The 18,283-nt window shown below is 46.9% G+C and overlaps 1 protein-coding gene across 2 annotated transcripts in view; it reads left to right on the plus strand.

Annotated features, from left to right (window-relative positions):
* The window catches only part of SORL1 (sortilin related receptor 1), a 260,002-nt gene extending 242,197 nt beyond the window's left edge, over nt 1–17,805 (plus strand). For both annotated transcript variants that reach the window (XM_067039159.1, XM_059069777.2), the window contains exons 42-48: nt 3,119–3,238; nt 4,175–4,339; nt 5,651–5,825; nt 6,850–6,956; nt 9,585–9,777; nt 12,005–12,217; nt 13,620–17,805. In XM_067039159.1, coding sequence (XP_066895260.1) covers nt 3,119–3,238; nt 4,175–4,339; nt 5,651–5,825; nt 6,850–6,956; nt 9,585–9,777; nt 12,005–12,217; nt 13,620–13,687 — 1,041 coding nt within the window. In that variant the 3' untranslated portion in view covers nt 13,688–17,805. The remainder of the gene's footprint in view (nt 1–3,118; nt 3,239–4,174; nt 4,340–5,650; nt 5,826–6,849; nt 6,957–9,584; nt 9,778–12,004; nt 12,218–13,619) is intronic.
* The last annotated feature ends 478 nt before the right edge of the window (nt 17,806–18,283 follow it).

The following is an 18,283-nucleotide window of genomic DNA, read 5'->3' on the forward strand; positions in this document are numbered from 1 at the left end:
TCCCCCTCTGTTGCTGTTATTTTTCTTCTCACCACAAACACAAGCTACCCTTGTAGTCAGTTCTGGATTACCTTCTAGAGGCGCCTGACATCCTGCCTCAGCATCCCTTTCTGCATCCTGGCCTGGCATCCAAGACGAAGAGCCTCCCTCTGTTTGCTGAATAGACCTAGTGGGAGGAGGGGGCCCATTCCTGAGCTGGGAGTCTCATGTAGGGATGCGTGAGAAGTCACCTGCAGGGACAATGAGTATCGCACCTGAGGCACCATGCCTCAGGCTCCTCTAGCCCCTCCTCACCTACGGGATCCCCGTCCACAGGTTGCTTTCTCTGTCCCCCCAGACACGCCCCACCCCGGTTCATTCTACTTGTATATAGGCCTTTTGTTTTCGTGTATGCCTTTTGACTCACTGGAATTAGATCTGTGCTGCTTTGCTTTTTTTTTTTTTGTGGTACGCGGGCCTCTCTCACTGCCGTGGCCTCTCCCGTTGCAGAGCACAGGCACAGCGGCCACGTCTCACGGGCCCAGCCGCTCCGCGGCACGTGGGATCTCCCCAGACTGGGGCGCGAACCCGTGTGCCCTGCATCGGCAGGCGGACTCTCAACCACTGAGCCACCAGGGAAGCCCTGTGCATCTTTTTGAGCCTGGTTTTGATTTCCCACCTTCCACAGTGTGCGCCCTCCTTTGCTTATAGGTGCACCTTCCCAGGCCTCTTTTCATGCCCCTCCTGCCTCTGCACCACGGCGTCTGCTCTCTCTTCCTTGGAATCCTTCCTCCTCCTCCTGCTGTGTAGTCAAATCCTAGCTCTTCTACTGGATCTCTTTCCCTTACCAACTCCTAAACCTTTAGAGTTGATGCCACACAGCATAATGTTTCATTAGATACTACATATCCGATTTGATATCTTCTGTCTACTCTCATCTCTAACTAATTTGTAAGTTCTTGAAGGGAAGGATTGTTTTCTGGGTTTTCCAAGTGGAAAAGCATATGGAACTAAATCGATAATTGAGCCTTAGTGAATCCTCAGTGGCTGGTGAGGAGGAACTGGTGCGCGTCTTGTCTTCTGAGGGCGTTCTCAGTGTGCGTTGGGGGCAGGACTCGTTCATGGGGAAAGAACCAAGGTTTGCAAGTAATTGTCTGTGAGAGCAGCCGTGAAGAAGGAAGGAGCGGTAGGAGTTAACTGAGCGCCCACTGTGTGCCAGGCAAGATGCCCACCCTTCATCCATGGTCTCGCACTTAATCCTCTCATCAGTTCTGTGGGGTAGATGTCCCTGCTCCACCAGTGAGGAGACCATGGCTCAGAGGGGGTGAAGTAACCGGCCAAAGTCGAGGGTTAGTAAGCAACAGGCCGAGTTAGAGCTCAGGTCCAGCTAATTTAACAGCTTGGGCTCTTCTGTTGCTCCAGAGCCTGACTCTAGGGCAGGGACAGAGATGAGAATGCCCAGAGCCACCCCCTGGTCTCCATTTTACCTGGAAGTAGACCCTTATCACAGAGGGGCCTTTGTCTCTGTTTAAGTACCCAATTCAGAGCCTGCCCACCTGTCACCCCCAGCTGTCTGCACAGAGTGGGGCGTCGTGTACAGAACATTGGCCCGTGACTGGTTTTTAGTGTCTCACCACACGTGAACTTGGAGAAGGAGCCTAGCCCGGCCTCCTCCTTGTTGACAGACCCCTTATACTCATGGTAGCCTTCGAGGGTCGGGGGCCGGTGGAGTCCTCTGGAGGAAGCTCTCAGCTTCCGCCTATCTTCATCTCACTGCGGATGCTGGGGTCTCAGTCAGGGCTGCCGTCGGCACCGCAAGAGCTGCCCCCATCACTGTCTGCGTGGGGCCTTCTTGCACCCTGGCTCCCATGGCTCCAGAGACCCCTTTCCTGGCTCCTGGTTGAAGCCTCCACCCCATGGTGGCCACGGGAGGGGTCAGGCCTGCCTGCGCCCTGGGCCCCCCCTCTGCCATCTCCTCTGAGCTCTCTCCTTCCCCTATTCCTGTTCCATTCCCATTTGCTCATCTGAGACACACAAGTCCTTTTGCATGTCCCTGATGGGCTCCCTTCAACCCCACAGCTTCTCCAAACTTGTGCGGTTTTCCAGTCCCCTTTCTTGTGGGCTTATATGCTCTTGGAGAAAATGCCCTTTGTTTCGACCTTACAAAGGAAGCTTCCTTATGCTTCCCCCGTTAGAACCGTGCTCTCAGCTTCCACTTGCCCCTCTACAAGGCCATCAGACTCCCACCTCCTGCTATAAACTCCACGTGTACCAATTAGGGTTAAGAATGGGTGCATAGAACAGGAATGGAGAGTAACTGCGGCTTTCAACAGTTTATTTCCCTCCTAATTACAAGTCTGTCAGAGTTTGGAGTTCAGTCATCTGGGAGCTTCTACAGCCGCAGCACAGTTTGATGTGGGCCCCAGGCCCTGCCACCTCCAGCCTGTGGCATCACCTTGCAGTCCAGGGGGCCTCCTGGACCACATCCCCCTGCATATTCCAGGCAGCGGGAGGGCAGAAGAAGGGCGCCGCTCCCTGCATTTCAATGTGTCCTCACCGAGGTCCTGCCTGGAACATCTGCTGACATCTTATTGACCAGCCCTGTCACGTGGCCTCTGCTGCTTGGAGGGAGGTGTGGGTGTAGGCATGTTTCCAGGTAGCAGTTCTCACTAAGAACCAGGATTCTACTGAGGGAGGAGGGGAGCATGGGAATGTCCTAGGCAGCCAGCAGTGCCCACCCGCCCTCCCCATGCCCCCTCCACGAGCTTGCACACTTGCTATCCCCTTCGCACCTCGGTCAACCCCTCTTTTCCCCAGTTTATTATGCAGTCTTCTAGTATAGCGTCTAACCTTCCACATTTGCATCTTGTTATTGATAATTCTGTTTTTCCTCTCTGCCTGGCTCTCCTCAAAAAAGCAAGCTCTGAGGAGAGTCCGCACCGTATTTATCTTTGTAGGTGGGAAGCCACTGCCTGGCCCAGGGTGCCTTCTCTGTGAATGCTGATGAAATAGATGTTGAGTGAAGAATTCTTTGTGAGCTTATTTGAAGCCGTTCCCCGGGTCTTAAATTAGGGCTTTCCTGAGAGTGAGGTCACTGGCCACTGAACTGGTGTCCTTTTCTGTTCTCTCCTTTTACCAGGTTTACGGCATCTTCTATTCCACATCCTTTCTTGACCTCTATCGCAACCCCAAGAGTTTGACGACATCACAGCACAACAAAACAGTCCTTGTCAGTGGGGATGAGCAGTATTTGTTTCTGGTAAGTTTCCTGTGCCAGGAGTACAGAAGAATGTTTTATTTTTTGAGGATGTCTTAATTGCTGGCCTCCTAGCTCAGACCCGGAACCTAGGGAGCTGGAGATGTGGATTCCAGGATCCGCGTGCGATGCATGTGCGCCTGCGCGCGCGTGTGTATGTATTTGTGCGCGAGAGAAGGGGTGTGAGAGAGAGAGACACGGAGGATGGTTCTTTTTCACGAGCATCAGGTTTTTACTTGAAATGCAGGATAAACGGCCACTTAACCAACTACAGCTCCCTTGTGTAAGATTGAGAACTTGGCGAATGGGTCACAGGAATAAATAAAAGCTTTTGTCAGATTCCACTTCTAGGAATTTAGCTTACATGCTTTTACATGTGTGCCAAGATATTTAGAGAAACATGTTTGGTATACTGTTGCTTGTGAAAACAAAAGATTTGGAACAAATGTCTATCAGGAGAAGACTAGTTAAAAGGATTATTGCTTATCTTTGTGATGGGGTTTAGTGCAACCATCCAACACAAATACAGCAAACTCCAAAAGTACTGGTTTGGAAAAAACTCCATGCTGTATTATTAAGCAAAAGAAGCGAAGAGCATAATAATATGTGTAATGTTTTTGCATTTGTGTAAAAACAGATAAGAACAGTAGGCTACACATATACATGCATGCATAAGTACACACATATACGAGTACATTATCTATACACACATACCTGTATATCTGGGCTTATATTTGTGTAGGACATTTCTGGAAGGAAGCACATAAAATCATTACTAGTATTACCTCTGGGAAAATGGATTAGAGATCTGGGGTAGGTGGGGAATTCTTCTACATATTTTTGTATGCATTGAATTTTAATCAAGTGTCCGTATGTCACTATTTTGTTGAAACAGTGATTTGGTGACAACTGCATGAGTTCGAGTGGTGTTTGTTTCAGGTCCGGGTGGTGGTGCCCTACCAGGGGCCGTCCTCTGACTACGTCGTGGTGAGGATGATCCCGGATAGCAGGCTTCCTCCCCGTCACCTACACGTGGTTCACGCAGGCAAAACCTCCGCCGTCATCAAGTGGGAATCCCCATACGATTCTCCTGACCAGGACCTGGTGAGGGGACGCATGGTCTGGTTTGGGGGCGGGTGGATCCTGTAATGGGGCAAGAAACCTAGGCCTGGTGCTTGGAGCTCAGCGGGAGGTCGCCCCCTATTTCTGCCTGGTTAAAGACGGGGTCCTTACAGGTGCCTCTTCTTCCTTGTCACATCTCCAGTATTCCTGGCTACAATACTGGTTTGTCCCTCCTTCTTTCTCTCCTTCACTAACAAATCTAAATCTAGCCCACTGCCTGTTTTTCTAAATAAAGTTTTATTAGAACCAAGTTATACCCATTCGTTTACACATTATCTACAGCTGCTTTTTTTTTTTTTTTTTTTTTTTTTTTTGTGGTACGCGGGCCTCTCACTGTTGTGGCCTCTCCCGTTGTGGAGCACAGGCTCCGGACGCGCAGGCTCAGCGGCCATGGCTCACGGGCCCAGCCGCTCCGCGGCATGTGGGATCTTCCCGGACCGGGGCACGAACCCGTATCCCCTGCATCGGCAGGCGGATTCTCAACCACTGCGCCACCAGGGAAGCCCTTACAGCTGCTTTTATACTACAAACAAGAGAGTTGAGTAATAGTGGTAGAGACCGTGTATTCTTGAAGGCCTAAGATATTTGCTCTCTGAACCTTTACAGAAGAGTTTGCAGCCCGTGCCCTAAGCGAAGAGGCATTGATTCTAGAAAAAAATCTCCCACTTTCCCTTGCTCAGGCTGCTCTGACCTCCATGCCCTTCCTGCCGTCCCAGGGGTGGGTGGTTTTAAATGCTTGGCCACAAAGACTCCTCTGGACTCTCAGCTTCTCCCTGATGATTGAGTTCCCTGTGCTTACTACCTGTCCTTTTACTTTCTCCCTGTCCCCACAGTTGTAAGGGGCAACCTGGGAGAAAGTAAATGGGTTTTTTGTCTCTCAGAGCCGGGACTGAACACTTTCATTCATTGTTCCCCTCTGACGACATCCTGACGCTATGGCAGTGGTGGAGATGGAGAATGTGAACACTGAACTGGGGTTTTTCTTGCATGTTCCAGCCTACCTGCTGCTGCCACCACAAATGTGGTTTTCCCTAGAGTTGTTTTTTCGGGGGGAGGTGGGAGGTGGGTCAAACTGACAATTCTCTGCACAGATCTGGGAGTGAATACCTGGTATAAGGTCGGACATGACCACCCCAGAGGCTTTCCGAAGAACCGACATTGGGGCTCAACATATCGTTGCCGGGGGGTCACAGCCACTGACATACTTATGTTACATGGGCCACCATTGAACTACAAAGAGTAAAAAAACTCCAGGTTCCCGATTACCATTAAAATGTCTTTTTCTTGTCCTAGCTATATGCAATTGCAGTTAAAGATCTAATAAGGAAGAGCGACAAGAGCTACAAGGTAAAATCCCGCAACAGTACCATAGAATACACCCTTAACAAGTTGGAGCCTGGAGGGAGATACCATGTCATTGTCCAGCTGGGGAACACAAGCAAAGACTCCAGTGTCAAAATTACCACAGGTGAGCGCACGAGCGCCTGGAGGCCCCCTCACACAGCAAGGCACCCCCCGCGCTGCTAGAACGAACACCTCTAGGCATGGGATTTCTGTTTTTCCTTTTTTATTTTTTATTGTTTTTGAGACGTGGGATTTTTATCAGTAATTGCTCAGGAAGTGCAAAGATGACCCACGGTGTCCATGCCAGGGCAGAGCCGTGCAGGGGCCCCAGGATCTGGGCTGCAGGGTGGTGGCCAGGGCACTGTGGGCCGGGGAGTGGCTGTCGTTTTCCATCTCCTTTAGTCTCCCCTCCCCTAGCTGGTTTTGACATTTCCAAGAGAGTTAGGAGATAAAACTGAATATTTGCCACTTAAAGCCAAGCGTTGCATCTGGGCACCTGGACTGAAGTCGTCATGGTTCCTTGTGGCAACATCATATGCAGAAGTGGATGGAGACCAGTCACTGGGCAGCAGATTGAAGGGGGATTTGCTGCCAGCTCCAGGCTGGCTCAGCCGTCAGGCTCAAGTTCAGAGAGCAAGTAATAAGCTCAGTTATTCGGACAGCAGCAGACAGTATCAGGAGTGTCAGTAACAGAGGCAGGTAGTGTGAACCGTGGACCTGGGCCATGCTCTGTGGTAATCCAGGGCTCTGTCTTCAGACCGAGCTCCCTAGTTCCTCACTGCGCTCTAAGGCCTCTGGCATTTGGAGCACGAAAGCAGACTGGAACCAGAGCAGAAGTCCAGGTAAACTCTGAACGTGGTTCCATCCCACCCCATCCCTTCCTCCCCCTACCCCATTTGTTTTTGGCCATCTTTGAGTCTAGATAATGTCCAGATTTCTTGGTTAAAGGCATTATAACAACAAAAGAGGTGCCAGTTAAAGAGTGTCTACAATGTGCTAGGCTGTATACTAAGCGGTATATGTGTATTATTCCTTCCTTAACCTATCCCTTTAAGGTTAGCATTATGTAATCAACCTTTGACAGACAAGAAAACAGAGACTCAGATGTTGAGCCACTAACTGCATCCTACTTCATCTTTAATTTTCAGTTTCATTATCAGCACCTGATGCCTTAAAAATCATAACCGAAAATGACCATGTTCTTCTGTTTTGGAAAAGCCTAGCTTTGAAGGAAAAGCATTTTAATGAAAGCAGGGTAAGTTCCTCCCTCCTTCTCAGTGACTTTGGAAATCTAATTGAAATGCCATTTTAGACATGAGCTTGTTAACAGCATGCTGGCATAGATCGAGTAAAAAGAAAGAATAGGGCAGGGGAGTGAACTTGAGAATTAAAGGACCATTTTCTGTGGGATTGCTAATTAGTGAAATGTTTATACTGCCCATTAAAGATGTGAATCTCTGCACTAAGCACTTTTCAATCCTGAACTTGTCATCCCCTGAAAGACAGGGAAATGGGCTGGAGTCCTCACTGTGCTTCCTGAGGCTGGACTGGGGCTCAGCATCAGAACCCAGGGCCCCATCTTCCCCAGACAGTCTGAGGGTGGGGCTGTGGCTTCAGTACTGGGGAACTGAGCTGCACTGTCAACCTGGAATCCCACCAGTTTCTTTCCAGTGAGCAGGAAGTGTTTCAAGATAGTCTTTTGACATATGAAAAACACCTCGTTTCATTTTGTTATTAGCAGACCAATTACTGTATTCACAGCAGGAGACGGGAGGAGGAGGAGAGTGGCACCTGGGAATAGATTTGCCATCCAAGGGTGGACAGATTCTCCAGTGGAGCTGGGTTGGCCCTATTGTCAGCAAAGCATGAGCTAAATAGATACACAGTAAATCAACCATGGCTACCTCGGGGTAGAGCGTTGGCAAAGAGCTCTACAGTTCTAAATCGTCACAGCGTAATGCCAGAAGCAAAGCTAAATTAAAATTTGAAAATTCTCACAACTCTCACAACTGTGACATATAAATGGTTAACATATTTAAGTGTAAAGAAAGCTTTCAAATCAATTCAAAACAGAAACACATTGACCCTTGAAAAACGCAGATTTGAATTGTGCAGGTCCACTTATATGTGGAACCTACAGTACCGCCCCATCTGTGGTTGGTTGAATGCAAGGATGCAGAACCAAGGATACAGAGGGTCCACTCTAAGTTATTCTCGGATTTTTGACTGCTCAGAGGGTCAGGGCCCCAACCCCTACATTTTTCAGGGGTCAACTGTGTTACAATTTTGAATAAGGAACAGGTAACAAGGTAAAAATGTTCAAGCAGCAGTGAGCAAAAGAAAATAAAGTTTCAGCCTCACTAGTAATCTAAACAGCACAGATGCAGCACTTTCACATTAAATTGGCAAAAGTTTTGGGAGAGGGTAGTACCAGTAGGAGTCATAGTTGGGGAGAGGAGTGCTCTGGGAATATGAATGGGTTCAACCTTCTGTAAGGCACTTTGGCAATAGGTATCAGGAACGTTGAAAGTGTTAACATCATTTGATCCGGCAGTTCTTCTAGGATTTTACTCTAAGGAAAGAAACCGTGTGCATAACGAACTTGATTTGTGACAGTAAGAAAGAGGACACACCCTAAATGCCCACTAGAAGAGGATTGGTCAAGTAAATTATGGGTGGCTCATGTTGGTATCATTTACATTTTTTTTCTTTATCCCCTTATGTATTTTGCAAATGTCCTACACCACATATATATTAGACAGAAAATAATAAATGCTAGTTAGTAGTTTATAAAAAAGAAGGCAGGACTAGGACTCCAGGCAGGTGCTATAGGGAGACCCATTTGGGCAGCCGATTGTCATCGGCGTGGCAGGAGCCCAGCTTTATAAAGGTTGGGCTTGCAGTCAGTATTCCATTCCCAGTGGAGGGTTCCAGCATAAGCTTAATGTGTCCTTCTTCCTTCCTCCTGACTTAGAGTTCAAAGAAGAGGCAGGTCAACAGAATGAGAACCAGGAGACCATGATTATGCAGCGGGGCCCAGTATGTGGGTAGAAATAAGACGGGAGGGGTTTTGCGGCGGGGGGGGGGGGGGGGGGGGCGGGCGGAGGGGGAGGTGCTGGTAGCTGTGACAGTGGAAGACTTGGAGATCAACCGAGAAGTCTGGGAGTCAATCCCGATCCCAGCCAAGCATGCTAGGTTAGGGCTGTTCCAAGAGGGATTTTTCCAGCACAGGAGTCCAAGACTCTCCCCAAGCCAGTCTAAGTAGGATGCTTATTTCACACTCCCCCAGTGAACAGAGCCTGAGCTGCTGCAGTGCTGCTTAGTTCAAGGCCAGGCTGGTCTGGGGCTGAGATCAGCTTGGATGAGCTAGAAAGCACGGAGATAGGAAGTGAGCTGCAAGCCAGCAATGGAGTTTGTATAGGCTGTTCTAGGGAGAAATGTCTTGTTTTTATGTTTTACCCCATGCCTGGAGTCCACTGCAATTTGGATTTATTATTGGTCCAATCTCATTTCAATGACCTGTTGCTGTATTGTCTGGATTCTTTGTTTCATTTAATATTCCTTGAGCTAAGTGGATTGCTGACCAGAACTTTGAATTCTGTACTGAAGTATTTGTTAAAATGGCTTTTGTTAGGTCCGTGCTTTTCATTTCTACTACGTGGCTCAGAAGTGGGTAGTTATTTGAGATGTTGGAGACGAGAACGTTCCCATTTTCCGAATCTAATCTCTCAGTGCTAATGTAAAAAGAACTGGTACAAAACACACACTGCGTTAGCATCTATAAATGTCTGCAATGAGGAGCTCACAAAGTTGGAACCAGTAATAGCAGCTGTCAGATTCCTTATTTAACTTCCTGAGCAATCCCTCCTGTGTTTGTTTTTAGGGCTACGAGATACACATGTTTGATAGTGCCATGAATATCACAGCTTACCTTGGGAATACTACTGACAATTTCTTTAAGATCTCCAACCTGAAGTTGGGTCATAATTATACTTTCACTGTCCAAGCACGATGCCTTTTTGGCAGCCAGATTTGTGGGGAGCCTGCTGTCCTGCTCTATGATGAGTTGGGATCTGGTAAGTTGCTTTTGTTGCCCATTTCCATCTTCAATTCTGGGGAAATATATCAAGGATGTAGCATTGGCTTGATGAACATGTGTCTTTCTAAAATGCATTTAAAATATTCTTGCAGCTCAAATGAAAATCATTTATGCGTCAGTTTAATCAGATACTGATATATTTAACAAATACTTCCTGAGTCAGGCACGGTGTGAGGAGCTGGGATTATCAGGGGACCATATTCTGAACGTAAAGCAGAAGAAAGGGAGGTTTTGTTTAAAAAGGAGATTGTGCTTGGGAAGCACTAGCTTAGTGGGTTTTGTTTTTATTTGGAGGACTGTTCAGAGCTTCTAATAGGCTAATATTCTCTAGGATCCTTCAAGTCAGTAGATGATCTCATCACAGACTCCCTGATTTCTCAGCCTTCCCCTTCATCTTCACCATCAGCCTCAGATCAAAGCCTGAAGTTGACCTGGGATCTCTGCCTTCTGGACACTCACAGATAGCAGTGTCGGGCCATGCTGATGGCAGGGGAGAGGAACCTTCCATCTACATGGAAATTCTGCTCAGATTGTAACAGCTTAGCCGGAATTTCAACAAATGTTTTGCCACTGGCCTTTGTAGTTCCGTTTATTGCCAGCCGAGAACTAACCAGTGCTTAAGCTCAGAATCTTATGTTAGACTTGTTACATGTTCCATCACGCTTCCCGGCGTGGCTTCTGGTGGAATCCTTATCCTTGGCACCTCCCTAAAAGAGGGAAACCTTGCACACCACATCCCTTGGAGAACTGTCGCATGTTTGAGGTTCTGGGAGGTTTCTACAGGAAACAAACAGCCAAACTCTTGTTGTCCTAGTGTTTTTTAAATAGCGTCTCCTTTTTAAGTAAAACCTATTAGCAACCCGTGAAATAGACTTTGGGGAAAACTGCTGTGAGGACATCTGCCAGCTACCTTTGTAAAACCAAGACTGGCAGGTGGGAGATTCTCTCAGGTAGACCTCTCGGGCCACGTCCTGCCCCTTGATGTTCACGTCCCCTCGGAGGCAGGGGTGAGGACGGGAGCTCACTCATTCCTGCCGCCTCCACCGTGCTGGCTTCCTCTTAACTGCTCCAGCCCAGAGCTTTCCCCCAATTTACCACTTCACAGCTGGGATTAGGTTGGGACACGTGAATTGAGATTTGGGAGAGTGTTTTCCAGTAAGTCGATAGTGCAGGAAATTAACGATGCGGCTATTGAATTGTTAGATCAGGCTCACAGGAAATGGCTGCTCTCTGGCCCTTCTTTACGAGGACCTGTTGGGATGAAGCCCTGGGCAGCTCCTGAGCTCTCTCCCCAAGGCACAGCCCTGGCCCGCATCACCTCGCCCTGCACCGGGGAACAACCTCGAGCCTGATGAAGCTCCTCATGGAGACCAAGGAAGTCCACTTGGCTTCCCTAGCTAAAACTGACTCCCGCAAGCCATGTTCCTGCCTCAGGTTCAGACTTTCCCCAGGATTTATGACATCAAAATCTACCCCTTCCAGGAAGGCTGGCTCTAACCCAACAGGGAGATGGCTTTGCCCCAGAGCCCTGTTGCTACAACTTTGTCAGTATGTCACGATAAAGCTAGTATTTGTTTAAAACAGTGGGAGGGGAGCATCACTGTTAGGTTATAGACATCCAAATGGCTTTGCAAAGAGCTTTTAAAAAATGTTAAATGTATATGGAAAGATTCTCTCTCCCTCTCTCTTATTTAAGTTAAAAAGCCTCATAAAACTTCACGAGATCTTACGTCAGTATTGCAGTAAAGGAATCTCATTTGTATCACTTAATGGAGCTTCAGGTAATTGCAGTTCAGAGTGACTTTGGTGCCAAGTAGGGGGAAATAATTGCCATCTCGTTAATTAGTGGTCTGATTTCACATCCTCTTATGTAAGGCAAGCAAGCGGTCTTAAGTAATAACGCTAATGAAATCAGTGTTGGTACCCCAACAAAGGTCTCCCTTCCAAGAGATTATCTAAATAACCAAGGAGGCCGTGATTAGGAGCCTAATGTAATTACCACATTTGCACGCACAAGGCCTGTCCTCCATCACTCATGGCAAGGAGTCGGGAAACATTGAGGCGTCACGTGCAGGAATGTGCCACACTGGGCAGGCGGTTTCGGGGAGGTGTTGCAAGCTCTTGGCGTTTTGGGGTGGGTGGGGCAGTGAGGGGTTGCCCAGTCCGTTCTCCCGTCCTTACGGGTTGGCCTCTTGCCTTGGCAGGTGGGGATGCATCAGCGATCCAGGCTGCCAGATCTACCGACGTTGCTGCCGTGGTGGTGCCCATCTTGTTCCTGATACTGCTGAGCCTGGGCGTCGGGTTTGCCATCCTGTACACGAAGCACCGGAGGCTACAGAGCAGCTTCACCGCTTTTGCCAACAGCCACTACAGCTCCAGGCTGGGCTCGGCCGTCTTCTCCTCGGGGGACGACCTGGGTGAGTGCGGAAAGGCACAGGGTTCTTCCTCCCAGGGCAGACCCCACAAAGCCAGGGGCTTGCTGAGGAAACGCCTGCCTTGGGCTCATCTTTTGACGCTAGCGGAGTGCTGTACTAACCCGTGATCCCGCTGCTTTGGGTTGAATCAGTTGGAGCCCTTTGCTTTGAAGTTGCTCCTAAATTAAAATACCAGTATGCTCTTAAATAGTGTGCCCGAGACACGGAGTTCTGTGAAAGAAGAGATAGGAGCTTGCCTTTTACAGGAAGGAGGGGCAGACCCTGGGCTTTTTGGGTATTCCCAAAGTATTGGCAAATTCTTCAGAATTTCCGACCCCCCTCTCATCCTTCTCAGACCTGGAGGCCTGACGTCTCTGGAGATGTTAGTCTAGACAAAAAGCCACGCTTTCCCCATCGATTTCTGTCCAGAGAAGCCCTTCCCATCTTGCTGTTTCTCTTTCTTATGGCTAGCACAACCTCACTGGCCATTCTTCTTTTACGTATCGGTGGCATATGGCATGGCGAAGAGAAGGAAATGTTCCTTTTATAAATGTCTGTGTGCTCAAATTCCTAAATGCTAATTGAGCAAGTAGGCCACTTAATAAATGTAATGAAATAGGTGTGTTTTGGGGCCTTCCCCAAACTCAGGCGACTGCTGAATGTGAGTTTACATATTTATTTTTTTCTGTCAACTAGTTAACAGTTTTGTTTATGCAGACATTTACGTATTCTCTGCCCATTGCTCATTCGTTATTAGGTATTCTCCCTTTTCTTCTCAGTTTCCTTTCTTGTTTTATCACAGGCGCTTGGACTGCCTTGCGTGAATAGGGTGGGTTCTTTGGTGGGTTCTTTGCTTCTGTTATTGGGGGCAAGAGGAATCCACCCATCGTGGTGCCGTGCAGTGATCACTGAAAGCAGATCAGCACTTAGTTGCTCAGGATGGAACCAGGGCCCGCGAGGGGACAGCCATGAGTCTGGTTAAATGCTTAAACCCCTCTAAGATCCTTTTCTTCATGAGCAGTGTGGGTTCAAAGGAGAAAGCATACAATAACGTTCACTGTGCTGGCATAGGCTGTGGACACCTCAAACTGGGGCACCTAAGCCACCCATTGGACTTTGGGATAGGGAATAAGATCCTCTCTCGTCAAAGATTTACTTTTCTTATTTGGTTAATTTCAAGTACCATGAAAATAAGCGTGGCCACCCGTTGATGGGGAACAGGTGACCCAAGAGTGTCAGAGAGAAGCTGGGCTGGGTTTCAGCATCGATTCTTGTGCCTGGCTGGCACTGCTGCTGACTTTTCCAGCTGGGGCTTGTGCTGTATGGGGTGGAGGGTCAGGGGTGGGGGGTGCGGTTGGGCGGAAGTGCCCCGGAACTCACCAAGGACTGACTGTCTTGCCTTTAGGGGAGGACGATGAAGATGCTCCGATGATAACTGGATTTTCCGACGACGTCCCCATGGTGATAGCCTAAAAGAGCTTTCCTCACTAGAAACCAAATGGTGTAAATATTTTATTTGATAAAGATAGTTGATGGTTTATTTTAAAAGATGCACTTTGAGTTGCAATATGTTATTTTTATATGGGCCAAAAAAAAAAACCAAAAAAAAAAAAACAAAAAAAGAGGAAAGAAAAGAATGAATAAACTTTGTCGTAATCAACTGTGAACTTCAAACCAGATTGATTTTAGTAACCAAATTGCTTTCATTTGATATTAGTGTAGTCTTACAGGGCTGTGCTTACTGGGCATGCTTTTTAAGTCTGTGAGATAATTTTGGTTCAGTAAATTGGCCATTCTTTTTATTTTTCTAAGACACAGAAATGTATTTAATAAAAACTTCGAGAGTGACGGGTAGAATCCCTCCTCCTCGAAAGTATGCTCAAATTTAAAATTTTTTTTGCATTTAGTTTCTGTGAAAGTGTTTGGGCGTATGACGGGGGAAGGTTCTTTTGTGTTATTTTGTTAATTTATTGGAACTCTATATAGGGCAAGGCTTTAGTGGTCATCTGACACCACACATGTTATGAGCCCCTCGCCTATAGGGTTGAGGCGTGGGGAACAGAAGCAGTTTTGTTGCCATTCCAGAAACAATCCATGTTTATTCACTCGTGTGTCACACGACGGTGTTTGGCAGGAGAGCATATTGAGCCATTGCTCCATTTCAGTTAAACGGAGATGCAGCTTGGGAAGCCCTGCAAGCAACAGCTTCCTCTCTCATATGAATGGATGGATTCTTACTGTACACGCCTCTGTACAAGATGTAGCTTTGAAAGCTAAAAATGATAACACTGCTTTATTATACACTGGTGTCATTGTCATTGCAAAACATTGCTCTGGTTGTGGGAGAGAGTTCTAGGTTTGTGCCATGATAGCTACACTGGCAGATATAGTACCTAATTTTTCCTTTTGGGATTTTTTGTTTCGTTTTGTTTTTACTTACCGCTGAAGAATGTCGAATGTAAGGTTTTTGTATTTGTGTTGAGGTGGCCGCTTACTGTCCTTAAAAATCCATACTGATATATGCAGTCATTTTGAATTGGGTCAGTGCCTTCTCTTTTCTTCTCTTCTTCCACCTGCCTCACCTGTACCCCTACCCAGTTTAAAGAGAAAATGCTCTTCACTCTCACAGAGAGACAGGAGATGTGTGCATTTGAGACCATTCGATCCAGTTCATGGTAGTGGCAATGCTAGAGTTGACGTGCTCTGTACAATAAGCTGGGCTGTATCCTTCTGTCTTTCGATGCCTCCCGTGTATTCAAACTGTGGCCACTTGGCAGGTGTGTGAAATCCTCTGGGGACTGGTGCCCACGCTCGAGACCTAGTGTTGTTGCGACGCCTATCGCATGCACCTCATTGCAGCACTTCTTCCTGAACGAGAAGCAGTGAGCTCTGGGGATATTCCAGAGTGTCCCTCATCTGCAAGCTTTGTCAAAACCCCATCTCCTCTGAGATGCAATGCATCACCTTCTCACAAGTATTTGCTTCCTTTTAACCAGAAGTATCATTCTTGGCTGATAACATAGTTTTGTTCTACCTGGGGAGTGTTTGGGAAACAAAGAGCCAATTAAAGTTGGTTTTAGTTAAAACATTTTATTTGTGTGTGTGTATATATATATATATATATATATATATATATATATATATATTCTGCTTGAGGAGTATTTTCAATTGTAGACGTTTAGTATGTCGTGAGTGGTGGTAAATGACAAGCCTTCTTTCAGCATGTTTTTCTTCTATCTCTTTCCTGTGTTATGTTTTTAAAGACTGGAATTTCTTTGGCTTTATCTTGTCTTACCGTGGAGTTTCATTCAAAACTCCAAGCCCTACCACCTCCCCTTTTTATAAATAAGCACTTTAAGTAACTGAAAGATGAATGATCTGGTGGGAGGCAAGTCATTTAATTGAACCACTAGAAAGTCTATTTTCTTCTTTTCTTTTTCTGCCAACTTTTTGGTGGCATTTGTGAAAGCTGATAGCAAAGGCTCTGAGACTTCATATTCAGTTTTTCCATAAGCAAGCCTTTCTACAGAGCACACGTCTCCAGTTGGCAACTTGAGATATTTCTGAGCTTCCGAGTCTTATCCACAGTGCCTGCCAACGCTTAGTGCACCGTACTGTATAGACTGGCCATCACCGCTCTCCTTGGAAAACGCTACTGGGCTGTTGGAGAAAAAGCAGCCTTTTAGGGCTAGAGTATTTTATATAAACAGAAGAGCTAAGTTCCCGAAGACTGAGCTAGATAGATGGAACTATGTGGAAATCGTCTATTTTTATGAACTTTTGAAGCATGCAGTGTCACCTCCCTCTGCATAGCTTTGTGAGGTTTGATGTATATACGCCGTCTGCAAGAGTCCCGAGGTGGGAGTGACAGGAGCAGATGAGAACAGAAACTCCGTGGAGACTTTGAAGGCGACCCGATAATTGTCTTCACTGTGACCAACTGGAGCCTCTGAAGAAGGGGCTGTTGTACCTCATTGGAGATGCCACCTCCAAAGTTCACACTGTACGGGGACAGGGCTTTATTTTCTTCCAGGAGGCGTTAGAATGTCAGAAGCCCACATTCGCGCGGTCGACGGGCCACGAGTGGACCACTACAGTTTGGCAGGTGGGGGATTGTGTATAAATCTCCTCTGGAAGTTGGTTTTGCCCCTTGATGGATTGAATGGCCCTCAAGCCTTATGAGATGTGGGTCCGTGTGGATAAAGTAACAGAGAGTAGAGTTCTGCAGAGGAATCCAGGGAGAGGCCATGCCTATGCAGACCCTTTTCCAGACAGGTGAGACGCTCCCGTGACTGCTGGCTGCCCTGGCAAGCTGGGTAAATAGTTAACGAAGCTGGGTAACTGGTTGAAACCTCTGACTTTGGGAAGAGGGGTTCCTGGGGTTCCATCTCTGGTAGTTTCACTGGGGATATTTATGGGGGACAGATGGGCGACACACAGCTTACGTGTTCTCTCTGCCCAACGTGTGTGACCCACTAGATGCAGCTCTCTGACAATTTAAGGAACTTCTCAGACCAGTGGACATTTTGGGGCGGGGGACTGGACAAGCCTGCCTTCAAATATTCACCTAGTGGTAACTCTCCATCTAGTGAGGTCATGTTCTCAGTGCTTCCTTAAGGGCAGAAACCCCATCCTGTCGGGTCTGGTTGGTCGCTTTCCCACTAAGAATGTCACAGTGAATCCCTGAGACGTTTCTCTCCCTTGCAGAGAATTGGGGGTCCCTCAAAGAAAGGATCCAGGGAAGTCAGCAAACTGGATACCACTTTCATATTGATTTTAGGGATTGACTGCAAAATGCTGTGCAGAATCTTCAGTCGTGTTGATATTGTATCTTGACGTTCCTATTGCATTATTTTTCTTAAAGGAAGCGTGTGCTGCCTTTCAGGTACAATTTTCATGTAATAAAAGCCAGTGCATTAAGTTTATATAGACTACTTTCTATGCAAGACTGAGGTATGGAGCAGATAGCGAGAGATTATGTGTGCTGTTGGGTACACAAATGGCAGGCATGTTTTCAAAATGGGTACCCCCAGCAAACATGGGTTGAGGGAGGATGGGTCGTGTATATGTCTCTGCCCACTAATTTTGAGCAGCCATATTTTGAATTCAATCATCAGAGCCAAGTAACCCAAGAACGATACTAGTTTCATGTGTAATAGCTCAAATGGGACAAGTACGAATGCTGGAATGGAACATTATTCTCTGATATTCCATGTCATTTCTCAATTAAAGACTCTTGTTATGAATTATTAGAACCTACTGGCAAAAATCAAAAGTATTTGCAGCAAAATAAAGGCCTACTCTGCTCTTAAAGTGAGACACCGTATACTTGCTTCTCTCCAAAGTGAAATTAGATATTTATCATTTCAGTTGCCTCGATAAGTTTCCAAATCACCGGTTTATGCTGAAGATTTTATTATATTGTCTCACGGTTTTAAATCATTTTTGTCTCAATGTCAACTTTTTTCACTGAATAAAAATTTAACTGGGTCAAGAAAACACCTCTTTGAAAATCCACTCTCTACGCGTGTCTCGAGTTGTTCTTTGGAGTGCAATAAAGATGGTTAATACAGTCTCCGGACACCATTTGATTTGTCTGTTTTAAAGGCATGTTTATTTCATCGAGAAGAGAACACTGAGACCTGGAATAATTTTGTTATTAACAAGCTGGTCTCAGATGGTGGATCCTCAAAGAATACGATGTCTACTTGTGTTGGCTGAGGAGAGGGGAGACTTGGTGGCTGTTTTGAAGTAAATAAAGTTATTCTGCCGGGCGGACAGCTAAGTGGCTCCCTTAAAGCTGTAACTACCTTTGCTAAGAGACAATTTGCTAAGAAGGCGATTTTCAAATCTGAGAGAAGAAAGCACAGCGTTATGATGAGCTCTGTGTCAAAGAGCACTTTCGGGAGGCTTCTGGAGGTGATGAAGTCTGTGAGGGATGCCACACTTGCCTCTGATCAGTAATGAAAGGCAGGTGGGCCTACAAAGTCAGGACTGGAGCGCACGGAACCGGTGGGAGAGGGCAGGTGCTTTGGTGGAACATCTTCCGGGATGTTGCTTTTGTTTAAA

This window comes from Kogia breviceps, chromosome 7, assembly GCF_026419965.1.
Source record: "Kogia breviceps isolate mKogBre1 chromosome 7, mKogBre1 haplotype 1, whole genome shotgun sequence".
Lineage (NCBI taxonomy): Eukaryota > Metazoa > Chordata > Mammalia > Artiodactyla > Physeteridae > Kogia > Kogia breviceps.